Genomic DNA, 14,413 nt, shown 5'->3' on the forward strand with positions numbered 1-14,413 from the left:
GTTTACACCTTTGTTTGAAGCAACTGCATGCCATATTTTTATATGAAAATAAACAAGCTGAAAACACTAACTGAAAAACATTTATTGCTTTTCTATAGTATTAATCCTCAAATGTCAACTATACATTGGATTGGTTTCTTCTTTAAATAAAAAGGTAAAAATATGCATGGTATTATAATGTTATACTAAAACTAAAATTAAAACAATGGGAAAACCCTTAAGATAACATGTACAAAGAAAAAAAGCATCTTAAGCACGCAGAATAACATAAGTGGACTTTGAACGATTAATTGCTGCTTTGAACGATTATGTAATTGTGGCATCCGTAATTGTAACCACGATTAGAAATTCAATTAATTGTGCAGCCCTATCTGATACTTTCATTTCCTGGACTATACTACACCTACCACATTAGTTGGATCTCATATTATTACGGTACTTCCTCATTTACTCCCTGAATTAATAGTTTTTGATATAGTATACCAAATGACCCAAAGTTTATTTCCAGTGGTCTGCCAGTATGCAAATCTAATGCAACAACATTTGTTTGAATTAGAGCTTGTCACAATTTAGTACTCATGGTAATTATGCAAATTCAGTTATACCAAGATGATGAAACTCAAACATAATTTGTGTTGATCTCGGCCATGATGGATTATTCATGAGAAACTACTGCATCTCTGGGATTATGGGCTTTTCACTGCTTGAATCATATTATACCTACTTCTGGTAACATCTAACAAAAGTGATCTCCATGTGAATATCCATCTTTGAATGGTTTGTTGTATCAAATATCATGGTTATCTGGCATATCAGATATTAGAGCTACCTTGTTTTCTGTGAAGAAAATACAAAAACACAAAAATTTGAGGCCATGTCTATATTACATAGAAAGTTGATCCTTCAGTAAAAGCTGTTGAGTGCAGGTTGCAGCTCTACATACAGGAAATGTGCTACTTCCTCCTTTCTTACTTTCCCTCCTATAAGGCAAGGTGCAATATTTTTTCATAGACAGCCTGCCAGCTCATTTCCTGCTTGTAATGCATGGTACCTCCTCTAAGAACAAGAGTGACATTTGCAAACCAGTTCAAACAGAAGATGACAAGGAACTCCCCATTTTTAATTCAGGACACCTAAATGGATTACATTTTTGCTGTGGCAAACAACTAAACATGGAAATGAATAATAAATCTAGTGCAGTGTTATGGTGCTTTTCCACTGCGTGGTACGGCTCGTCTCGGTACGGCTCAGTACGGCACAGCACGGTTCGGCTCGGCACGGTCCCTAATTTTAACCATAACTTTTATTTGTCGTTTTCAAGTCAACGCACTGAAGCGGCAACCTCCGATCATCTGCCACTCTGTTCCATCAGAGGGCGCACATCAAAAAAGACTGGCAGATCACATCACAGCCACACGCACAGAATCGAGTTCATTTGTTTTCGTTTTATGCAAAAGGCAAAAATAATTAGGCTTATTATATCTAAAAAGTGAACTATTCAGTAAGATTGCGAATTATTATGAAACCAATGCAACTGCAATTGGTTACCTAAAATATCTTCTTTTGCGTTCAGCACAAGAAAGAAATTAATACAGGTTTGGGACAACATGAGAGTGAGTAAATGACAGAATTAAAATTTTTGGGTGTACTATCCCTTTAATGACAAGCGCCAGCATGTTTAGTATTAGTCTGCTGTCATTTTAAGACCTACACGCATCTATTATACAGGCACACATCTGTTTTTCTCTCAACTGTTTACTTTCAATTTAGACATAACCAACTGTGTTTATATGTAAACCTTGTGTGTTTCTGACAGTATTTGTGCAATCAGACGCAAAAGATAACTTAGTCCAGTAATCAGGCACTGTTTGACAGGCTTTTTAGTGTGTGCACGCTTCAGGTGTACGCACTCAGAAAATGCGCATGTCAGAACAGCACGAAAATTAAATGTTTAACCTGCCAGGTTTTAAAGCACATGCAAATAATGCAGTTCTTACATATTGTGTACTCTTTGTCGATTTTGTTTGTCCCAATGGTATAAAAGCCAAGGTGGGTCCAGACTTTGGACCTAAATGTGGCTGGGGCATCTATTATTTTACTCACACTACTGTCCACAACCCTCTACGCACACCTTGGCAATATAATCGCCATTGGCTAGTACATTTTTACAGGGTTCTTACACCTTTGCCGATGTGAAATTCAAGCATTTTTTAATGCATTTTCAAGGTGCATTTTCGAGCTTTTCCAGCACTTTAGAACTGTGGTAAATGACATATTTCCATACTTATTCACGTTAAATCAGATGTTATTGTGCTATTAAAACCACTCTGTCTGGATTGCTGTTGGATAATATAAATAGCCAACATTCAGTATATAAATTACAAAATTAACAAAAAAAAAAGAAGAAAAGAAACAATTTACAGGGTATTTGTAGGATTTTTAAAATCAAATTTAAGGATTTTTAAGCCCTGCACAATTAAAATAAATACTGTATGAGCAGGGTAGGGCAATGTCTATGGTAATATTAAACCACAAAATGACTGTAAAAAAAGCATGATTTACAGTTCAGATACAGTTTTTCACAAATACTGAAAGTCTTACTGTCTCAAATGTTTAGATTTTTGAAGGCACATTAGCTTTTGGTCGATCCACCGGTTCACATTTATAACTGTTTATTCTGCGTAAAAACATTGTTTGATTTTCGCATTGGTCTAACAAAAACAGCAGATGCATTTTCTGTCAGTAGGTGGCGATTTTGGAGCAGCAGAAATATATTGGTTTCCCCGGTAACAGCTGTACACAAAGCTGCGCCACTCTTATAAATTCTACTTTGAGGATTAAAATAGAATAGCCTACCTACATTAAGGAATGTTTTTGTGTGTGGGGAAATGGCACGTCATATTCTTGACATTCTTCACATTGGTTATTTTAGTAGCATGAAAACAAAACGGTTACTCAAATAGGGATTAAATCATATAAAGAAAGCGAGCAACGAACGTTCCCCATCAATTGAAACTGATGACTCCATTCTTGCGCAAGCTCACCATGCAAATGAATCTCGTTTACATCGTATCACTTTGTTGTTTATAAGATTATTTGAGATGCAGAATTCATTCACTGAGCACATGCACTGAACAAAACTCCGGCATTTTCAGCGGCTCATACTCGAGGATTTGGTCTTCATTTTAACTAGGGCTGCACGATTAATCGCATGCGATATTTAACGCGCATCTTATCAGTAAAGCCGGTTCTGTAATCAGCGGTAAATCTCCATCACCTGCGGGCTTTCACATTGAGCAGCGATTTAGTCGCATATGCGAGTGATTTACTCGCAATTTAGAGGGTTGTGTCCACCATTAGGGATGCACGATATTGGATTTTTGCCGATATCCGATATGCCGATATTTTTCAACTCATTTTGGCCGATAGCCGATGCCGATACCGATATGTTTTCTTTTGTTTGGAAATATTACCAAGTCTCTCCTGTGTGAAAATTATAAGCAAATTATTTTTAATTTTGGTTAGTTTTAACAATAACTTATTTGTAAGAATTAAATAAACAATAATGAAGTTCTTTTATAATGACAGTACATTGAAGATTTGAAAATAACTATAAATAAACTATATATCAATCGCTGCTCATCTTTCCTTTTTTTCAGAAAGATGCAGTAGTAGTAAATCAAAACATACTCATGATTTTATGACATTAATTACTGCTTTATTTAATCAGAAACACAGTCTAAATATTATTTGTGTATTTTGCTTTTATTTTATTAGAAGTAGGCCAACAGCGCCCCCTACGGAATTTAAATTCCTTACCAAACAGGCATTAGGACCCGGGGGAGGCTGTCACTGCTGCCACTGCACGTGCTATTACTGTTTACTCTTTCATACACCAAACGCATCATTGCACGTGCATTCTCAATTTAAATGCAGCGATCCAAAACAGTGAATCTAATCACCAATCAGGCAAAACTTTGCTTCAAGAATGAGCCACACTGCTGATGTGATCTAATCACTAGCACTCCCTGAGCACATGCGAGTTAACGTATTCCTCTTATCGGCAAGACATAGACATAATTTTTCATATCGGGCCGATATTTACATTTAACGTCGTTATCGGCCGATTCTGATATAGGCCCGATAATATTGTGCTTCCCTATCCACCATCCCACTAAAAACCTCTTTTTCTTAGGCTAGTTAACTTATGTTCAAGTTTCCCTCATTCATGTGTTGAGCGCCACCTCGAGGAGCCATGAAGTAGCAACGCTGGGAGCAGGGAAATCTATTTAGAACGCCTTATTTTATTAATTAAAATATCGATATTTGATGCCAGTGTATCGATTCTCGTATTGCACAGAGAAGGTCAATGATATATTGCCATATCGATATTTTGTCCCACCCCTAGGAAGCGCTATACCAGTGCTCATTTTAACCAAGATCTAGTAGCTTTGCATCTAAATGGCCTCGAGCTAAAATTTCAGTTTGGTATCACATCTGACTTCATCGTTAAATGAAGCTGCAAGTCCCATTTTGCCGAAGAAAAAGCTGTCCGTCTTTCATCTCAATCTGGTGGAAAGGTCTTAATAATATGTCGGCAGAGATAAATGTTTGTATAGTAAACAAGTCAATAGATTGGAAAGACTGCCCTTCCAAGAATTAGAGCAATGGTGTTCTTCTCATGTTTCCTTTCACCAGACAATATTGTGCATCAGACACAAGACTTGAGTAAGACGAGACATGCCCAAGCTTTCACACTAACTAACCAACCCAAATCCACTAACCCAAATCCACTCCTAACTGAAAGTACCATGAACTTCCACTAGCAGAATGTGTAGAGACAAACATTCATCCAGCAAACATTCAGCTTTTCTTGTAGTGTCTTGTACTGCCAACACATAAATCAAAAATCTTAAACTAAATTTAAACTTGACATCAAAGACCATCTATCAAATATTCACAGCTTTCAAGCAAATCATTACTCAAAAATGCCCCAAAAGTGTGACCCCTGGAGAGTGACATGTAAATAAAACAGCCACACTTGAACACATTGGCATTCATGATCAATGGAGCGATGAGTACGGGGAGTTTAATTTCCATCAACTGTAGTGAACGCGAAATAAAGTACATGACTTGATTTTCTTCAAAAGACCGTTTCCTTGTGCTCTGGGTTGTTTACTAGCACACAATAAAGAGTTTATTCTTTTTTTATATGAGGAACATAGCAGCTGAAAATGGCTGCCAAATCATTACTGTAAAAGTGATTAGTCAATGTCGATCACAGAGTACAGGGTAATTAATTACATGTAAATTAAATCTATTGTTAATCACAGAGCAGCTAAGAGACTGCTTACAGTATGCTTAAGATGGTACATATTTATCAATGCACAGGATTTATAAGCATTGCTGACCACTACAGAAGTGAACAGAGACAATGAAGATGAGGTTATTGTCCTCACTGACGGTATAATGTGAAAAGAGAAATCACGTGAACCTCAAGTGAACCAACAACGACATTCTCAATCCAATTAAAGCCTTGCACATCATGATGGAGACACCTATTAAAGGCTTAGTACACCCCAAAAAAGGTCGTTTCATATTTCATATTTTGTTCATCCTCATGTTCTAAACCCAAACAACTTTTCTCAGTGAAGCACAAATGATGTTAGGCAGTATGACAGCTTCACTAAAAGCGAATAGATATTGAGTCATTCCACCTGGCAGCTTTTGTTTTTTCTGCAGAAGCAAGAAAGATTTTGAGCAACATGAGGCTGATAGAATGGTGATGAAATGTTCATTTTTGTAAACTAAACACTGACAAATATAATAACTCAAAACATAAACGCATCAGGAGTGTGAGTGTACAGCAGCTGTTTACATTCAGAGCATAGCGGCCTTTGTGATATTTACCTTTTAGGTCCTTTTGAGTAGGTGAACGTGAAGGTGGAGTCGGAGAACCGAAAGTCTGAAACAAACAGACAATCAGACAATCAGACTTGGGGTTTGTGAACAATATAACACACTGGACCACAAAAACAGTCCCTTTCAACAAGTGTAGTCTCCATGGCAACATCAACAGGGAATGTCCACCGACAATGAATATACAAGAATTAAATGGATAGCTGATAACTGTGTGATGCTCAACAATAGTAAGGCGTGGGCTAATTAAAAAATCATTCACATCACAAAACAACACCTGAGACGAATGTTAATGCGTTTATTAGGGTGATAAAAGCAGAATATGTGGTAGTAATAGTAAAGGCAGTTTACGTTTTGCAAGGCCCTCGGTTGCAGTTGATTATTGCATAATTTATAATGTCCAGGAAAGATTAAATTGCGTACGCCGGAGCACAATAGTCACATATGTGTTTTTGAACATATCGGGCTTTCGTGTGAAGGAGGACATAAAGGCATCAGCGGTGAGACTGACAGCCTGTCCATTGTGTTGATTAAATCTATGGCAATTGTTAAAGGAAGACAACTCTCTTAATAAGACACAATGGAAACTCACCAGAAAACAGGCAGTCTTTCTCTGCCTTACACCTTTGAATTACGATGTCGACGTCTTTTTGAATCCTCTCTTGCCTTGAACACATCCCCATGAAATAACACACACTAGAATGGCTTCTCTAACTAATATTCGGCGAAACAAACGAATCCTTTCCGCTTGCAGGCACGATGGATGTGGGGAACAGTAGGAATACGTGCTTGGAGGTCTGCTGTAACAATCCCAGGTGTGTCACGCCAACCGACACCGTTTCATTTCTTCTAACAATAGCCTCGATCGCATGAGCACAGCGGAGAGCTCTTCCTCGCGACAGCCTTCAAAAAGATATCACTTTTACACCGGAAGCATCTTTCAGTCGTCCTCATAACTCTGCTGAACCCAACAATGGCGATGTCGAAAGCCAAACCACGGAGCGAAAAAAAAAAGATATCGCAAGTCTTAAAGTAGAACCAACTCGGGCGAGAGCATCAGACCGTAACGGATGAGCTGAAATTGCACCACGGGGCAAATCAGTGTGGGAATCCTGTGTTCGCATCCACGAGCTGAACCCGGTGGGAAGGGGAATCACAACAAGGCGGATGATGTCATGGACGTGTTTTTCTCCCCACGCGCCCTCTCTGCTGCTGGCCAGCACTTTGGACCTGCTCAGCATCACTGGCTTCTGATTGCCATGGAATAAAAAGCTATTTATTTGCTAATAAATATATATTCCGCTTATCATTGCTGATTTTTAATTAAACTGTATCACATAAACATTGTCCTTTTGATTATCCGGACGAAGCACATGTATACTGATATTCAGTACAACAGCAACATTACGAGTGTGATGTTTCTTTTCTACAAGTTAAATAAACAGCTATTAAAATCAACTTGTGCGTCAGACTTTGTGCCACCCATCAACCCACAGACCGAAAGCCGGACTGGAGTATGGATCGGTGTAAATGAAGCGTTCTGTGATCAATCTGAAGCTCCACTACGGGTTTTGCATTTCACACTCTCCTCACACTAATGAGAGAATCCCTACTCCGAGAGGACAGACCAGTGCTTAGCGTGTTTTACTGAATTTTGAATCCAGAAAAGTCACAAAACCCACATTTATGCTTGGTTACATTATCAGTTAATATATAGGCCTAATAAATAATCTAAATTATAATATTATATTTACTGTTATGTTGTAGCCTAATGCTATATTTGAAACAACAACCTAGCAAATTCATTAAACATCTTACTTTTGGGGATTCAAGACGCTTTCAAGTGAGGATATCCTAACTTTGGGAATGTAAAATATTTATAACTTTATTCTCAAATTAGATAAGAAATAATAATTACAATAAGAATTTTTTTAAGAGTGTTTCATGAATCTGCATGGTCCCTGATTTTTAAAGGAGATAACAACCTTGGCATTTGTATCACTGGAGAAAGCCTTGAGATGTCAACTTGAATCATATGTGCTTGGTGATATAATGATATCATGGCCTTGATTTCGTTGAATGCTTTCAGAGTTTAACAGTTAGCCTCGTTTGCAGATTCCATACAACTGATTGTGCAGTATCGTAAATTAATCATACCAACTGCAAAAAACGTTGTGACTTCTTATATAAAACAGCTTTATTTGATAACAACTCACTCCAAAATGGATGCCATGTTGAATATTAGCAGAAAGGCAGTCAATTTATGCAACAAGCTAATTCCACAGTGTCCATGATGTATCAGGCATACACTGCCACCTCAAACACATTGTTATAACATTGCATTTCGTCTGTAGAGCAACAAAGCTTTTAAACTGTATGTGGAATGGGTCATGCAAGTAATAGGAACACATCACAACACAGTTCATCACCCTTCTCACACTGTGCTTGCACCCATCATTCTTCTCACATCAACATTATGAACGCTGAACAGTTTCATTCCAGTCTATATATACAATTTTCACGCCTTCTCTCACAAGGATAAATGTGTATAACACTAGCCAAATGTTTTTTGAACACGTTATTATAGTAATAGTTTTGTTTTTTGTACGTATATATACTTGGTGTATTGTAGAAATAGCCTAACAAGGTACATGAATATGATAATCTGGTTATAATCACCGTACCATGGTACTTTTGTGTAGGGGAAACTAAAGATTAACATTGATTTACAGGTTAATTATTGTTTTTATCCATCATTTATCACAGCTGATTGAAATCCTATCAAACAGTCATCATTGGCGATAAATAACCATAATTTTATTTTTGTTTAGTTTTTCTAAATTTGCATCAAGCATTTGCATGAATGAAACTGAGATTCTGTTCACACCAGAGAGGAAAAGCTGTAGAGGGGCACGGTTTAGGCCACAGTAGCCCGTCCAGCCTGAAGATGGATGGCTGTTTTAGTGGCACTTTGATTAACAGCTCCATCCGGACTTTGGCTGGTGGCTCACCAGTTTGGAGCTGCTCCAAGGAGACCACACTAGCCCAGCTGTGCTGAAGCAGGCAAGGCCTCGGTTGATGACTGCAGTGGCAGGAAAATCCATCTTCCTGTACTGAGCCTCAAATGTATTTCCCCCTTCCATACACTGTGTGATTGAGGATTTAGTGCATGTTCTGATGAATACACACACAAACACACTCATCATTTTCTCTTTCACCTAAATGGCACCTCATCTCAATGCAATGTTGTTGGAATCAACGCTGCTGAAGTGCAATGCAGAACTTGGCTAATGATTCTTCTCCGCACCGCCATCAACACATCATTCAGTGCTCCTTTCGATGATTTCACCATTATGAGGATGATAAAAGAGCCCTGGTGACTTTGCTTCAAGAATGAGCCACACTGCTGATGTGATCTAATCACTAGCACTCCCTGAGCACATGCGAGTTAACATATTCCTCTTATCGGCAAGACATAGACATAATTTTTCATATCGGGCCGATATTTACATTTAACGTCGTTATCGGCCGATTCTGATATAGGCCCGATAATATTGTGCTTCCCTATCCACCATCCCACTAAAAACCTCTTTTTCTTAGGCTAGTTAACTTATGTTCAAGTTTCCCTCATTCATGTGTTGAGACCCCTCTAGGAAGCACTGTGCTAAAATAAAGACATGCACAAACACATATTTACTGCCAGCTGGCTAAAGACAAAAGGAGAATTTGACAAAAGAGAGTGAACATGAACAATATAAGCAGGTAGACAGAGAGAAGAGCAGTGTTTCCTGTTTTTTTGGGTGTCCCACATCATTTGAGTTGACTCCATGCTGAACTCAATTCATTAATCCTAATTTCACAGTTAGTCAAACAGTTGATGACTGTGAGCGTACATATGCACTCTAGTGCTCTATATTATCAGGTCTGCATGCTAGATAAAGTGTGTTTAAGAGGCTGGATGCATCCAATTTACTAATAATCCTCTTTCTTCGTGACTGTTAAAGGTTTTGCGTTGGATATGTTGAGACCCAAGTTTGTCTTCAGCACTTAATCATTCAGCAGAACTCAAATCAGCAGAATTTGCAGCAGGTCCGTTTTGGGAGTCACTCCTGATTCAAAAGACTGCTTGCCTTAGATATTTATATTGGACACATCTTTAATGTATTTGCCCTTATCAACAGCGCCCAGGAAATTGGCATTTTATATGAAATACTGTAATCTTTTAATTTAATAAACTTTTGTTTTTTTGTGTGTTTTATAGGAATCTTCATTGCCCTGCTACGTAATGGGAATTATGATCAGTTATGAGTATCCTCACATTTCTGCAGGAAAGGTGTGTGTGTGTGTGTGTGTGTGTGTGTGTGTGTGTGTGTTTTGCTAATAAATATATATTCCGCTTATCATTGCTGATTTTTAATTAAACTGTATCACATAAACATTGTCCTTTTGATTATCCGGACGAAGCACATGTATACTGATATTCAGTACAACAGCAACATTACGAGTGTGATGTTTCTTTTCTACAAGTTAAATAAACAGCTATTAAAATCAACTTGTGCGTCAGACTTTGTGCCACCCATCAACCCACAGACCGAAAGCCGGACTGGAGTATGGATCGGTGTAAATGAAGCGTTCTGTGATCAATCTGAAGCTCCACTACGGGTTTTGCATTTCACACTCTCCTCACACTAATGAGAGAATCCCTACTCCGAGAGGACAGACCAGTGCTTAGCGTGTTTTACTGAATTTTGAATCCAGAAAAGTCACAAAACCCACATTTATGCTTGGTTACATTATCAGTTAATATATAGGCCTAATAAATAATCTAAATTATAATATTATATTTACTGTTATGTTGTAGCCTAATGCTATATTTGAAACAACAACCTAGCAAATTCATTAAACATCTTACTTTTGGGGATTCAAGACGCTTTCAAGTGAGGATATCCTAACTTTGGGAATGTAAAATATTTATAACTTTATTCTCAAATTAGATAAGAAATAATAATTACAATAAGAATTTTTTTAAGAGTGTTTCATGAATCTGCATGGTCCCTGATTTTTAAAGGAGATAACAACCTTGGCATTTGTATCACTGGAGAAAGCCTTGAGATGTCAACTTGAATCATATGTGCTTGGTGATATAATGATATCATGGCCTTGATTTCGTTGAATGCTTTCAGAGTTTAACAGTTAGCCTCGTTTGCAGATTCCATACAACTGATTGTGCAGTATCGTAAATTAATCATACCAACTGCAAAAAACGTTGTGACTTCTTATATAAAACAGCTTTATTTGATAACAACTCACTCCAAAATGGATGCCATGTTGAATATTAGCAGAAAGGCAGTCAATTTATGCAACAAGCTAATTCCACAGTGTCCATGATGTATCAGGCATACACTGCCACCTCAAACACATTGTTATAACATTGCATTTCGTCTGTAGAGCAACAAAGCTTTTAAACTGTATGTGGAATGGGTCATGCAAGTAATAGGAACACATCACAACACAGTTCATCACCCTTCTCACACTGTGCTTGCACCCATCATTCTTCTCACATCAACATTATGAACGCTGAACAGTTTCATTCCAGTCTATATATACAATTTTCACGCCTTCTCTCACAAGGATAAATGTGTATAACACTAGCCAAATGTTTTTTGAACACGTTATTATAGTAATAGTTTTGTTTTTTGTACGTATATATACTTGGTGTATTGTAGAAATAGCCTAACAAGGTACATGAATATGATAATCTGGTTATAATCACCGTACCATGGTACTTTTGTGTAGGGGAAACTAAAGATTAACATTGATTTACAGGTTAATTATTGTTTTTATCCATCATTTATCACAGCTGATTGAAATCCTATCAAACAGTCATCATTGGCGATAAATAACCATAATTTTATTTTTGTTTAGTTTTTCTAAATTTGCATCAAGCATTTGCATGAATGAAACTGAGATTCTGTTCACACCAGAGAGGAAAAGCTGTAGAGGGGCACGGTTTAGGCCACAGTAGCCCGTCCAGCCTGAAGATGGATGGCTGTTTTAGTGGCACTTTGATTAACAGCTCCATCCGGACTTTGGCTGGTGGCTCACCAGTTTGGAGCTGCTCCAAGGAGACCACACTAGCCCAGCTGTGCTGAAGCAGGCAAGGCCTCGGTTGATGACTGCAGTGGCAGGAAAATCCATCTTCCTGTACTGAGCCTCAAATGTATTTCCCCCTTCCATACACTGTGTGATTGAGGATTTAGTGCATGTTCTGATGAATACACACACAAACACACTCATCATTTTCTCTTTCACCTAAATGGCACCTCATCTCAATGCAATGTTGTTGGAATCAACGCTGCTGAAGTGCAATGCAGAACTTGGCTAATGATTCTTCTCCGCACCGCCATCAACACATCATTCAGTGCTCCTTTCGATGATTTCACCATTATGAGGATGATAAAAGAGCCCTGGTGACTTTGCTTCAAGAATGAGCCACACTGCTGATGTGATCTAATCACTAGCACTCCCTGAGCACATGCGAGTTAACATATTCCTCTTATCGGCAAGACATAGACATAATTTTTCATATCGGGCCGATATTTACATTTAACGTCGTTATCGGCCGATTCTGATATAGGCCCGATAATATTGTGCTTCCCTATCCACCATCCCACTAAAAACCTCTTTTTCTTAGGCTAGTTAACTTATGTTCAAGTTTCCCTCATTCATGTGTTGAGACCCCTCTAGGAAGCACTGTGCTAAAATAAAGACATGCACAAACACATATTTACTGCCAGCTGGCTAAAGACAAAAGGAGAATTTGACAAAAGAGAGTGAAAATGAACAATATAAGCAGGTAGACAGAGAGAAGAGCAGTGTTTCTGTTTTTTTTGGGTGTCCCACATCATTTGAGTTGACTCCATGCTGAACTCAATTCATTCATCCTAATTTCACAGTTAGTCAAACAGTTGATGACTGTGAGCGTACATATGCACTCTAGTGCTCTATATTATCAGGTCTGCATGCTATATAAAGTGTGTTTAAGAGGCTGGATGCATCCAATTTACTAATAATCCTCTTTCTTCATCACTGTTAAAGGTTTTGCGTTGGATATGTTGAGACCCAAGTTTGTCTTCAGCACTTAATCATTCAGCAGAACTCAAATCAGCAGAATTTGCAGCAGGTCCGTTTTGGGAGTAACACCTGGTAGTATAGAGGATCCATATGTTTGTAATATTTATGTTTTTGTTTACAAACTGTTGTGACGATGGTTACATCAAACTGTGTATTGTGATAGACCTACATATTCTGTCTGCTGGCAAAGAGAAACCAGCAACAACTCAAGACAGTCACAACAGCTGCAGTTTCCATGTTTAGATCATTTTGTAATGGCTGAATCATAGAAAGACATTCACAGAGAACAGGGGCATATTATGAGGAGATTGGTGGCGACGGTTCCCAGGAGACTGTGGCCACCATCTGGACTGGAAAGAGATGCAAACAATCCCCCCTTCACGAAGTCCCCGTGTGCTGTTGTGCTTGTCTCGCACTAATATGTAGAAAAAAATAAGTAAAACTGAAAAATGATAATGTGGTAAATGTACCACCCAGTCTGATTTAGTAGCATAAATATACCCAGCATGTGTAAATGCTTCCTCAGGCTGATGAAAAGGATGAGCTGAGTACTGTCCTCCACAAAAATGACATTAAGTCCATTACATTCTCTTTAGAGTCCATTATGTCCAAAATTGCAGCAGCAATCTGGAGAAAGGTTCGAGGCAAAACGTTTTGAAACAGAAATAATCAATACGCTACTGTTCAAAAGTATAATTTTTTTAATGAAATCAATACTTTTATTCAGCAAGAAAGTTATTTAAGAATTAAACTGATCACAAATGAAATTAAAGATATGTAATGAAAAAAAATTCTAACAAATGCTGTTCTTCTGAACTTTCGATTCATCATAGAATCCTAAAAAAAGTATCACAGTTCCATAGAAATATTAGTGTTTTCAACTGATAATAATAATAAGAAATGTTTCTTGAGCACCCAATCAGCATATTAGAGTGATTTCTGGAGGATCATGTGACACTGAAGACTGAAGTAATGGCTGCTGAAAATTTAGTTTTGCCATCAAAGGAATAAATTACATTATAGTTATTTTAAATTGTAATAACATTTCTCAATATTACGGTTTTTACTGTATTTTTGAAAAATGGAGCCTTGGTGAGCACAAAAACATTAAAAAAGCTTACACCCCCCAAACATTTGAACAGTAGTGTAAATGGAATAATTTTGTAATGGTTAAATATCTGTGGAATATTATAAGGAATTGCATGACACAAATGCTATATTCAAGTCAGAGCCAGGCAATGAGGCAAAAAGATTATTTGTGATATTTGCAGTGTTAAAAACCATTACAAAAACATCCCCAAACTTTTATGTATTTACTCTAATTGAGCATTTGCATTGACTGCTTGAGCCGATGATGTCA

At 37.7% G+C, this 14,413-nt stretch overlaps 1 protein-coding gene across 1 annotated transcript in view; it reads right to left on the reverse strand.

The window, feature by feature from the left end:
- LOC107661236 (poly [ADP-ribose] polymerase 8-like) overlaps window positions 1-7,147 on the reverse strand; it is a 38,263-nt gene extending 31,116 nt beyond the window's left edge. Inside the window, exons 1-2 of the mRNA XM_016450734.1 lie at window positions 6,512-7,147; window positions 5,911-5,965 (exon numbers count right to left, since the gene is read on the reverse strand). Of these exons, the coding sequence (XP_016306220.1) occupies window positions 5,911-5,965; window positions 6,512-6,602 (146 nt within the window). The 5' untranslated portion in view covers window positions 6,603-7,147. The remainder of the gene's footprint in view (window positions 1-5,910; window positions 5,966-6,511) is intronic.
- Between the last annotated feature and the right edge of the window lie 7,266 nt (window positions 7,148-14,413).

The sequence above is a fragment of the Sinocyclocheilus anshuiensis genome, unplaced genomic scaffold, assembly GCF_001515605.1.
Source record: "Sinocyclocheilus anshuiensis isolate Anshui unplaced genomic scaffold, SAMN03320099.WGS_v1.1 scaffold1365, whole genome shotgun sequence".
NCBI classification, from domain to species: domain Eukaryota; kingdom Metazoa; phylum Chordata; class Actinopteri; order Cypriniformes; family Cyprinidae; genus Sinocyclocheilus; species Sinocyclocheilus anshuiensis.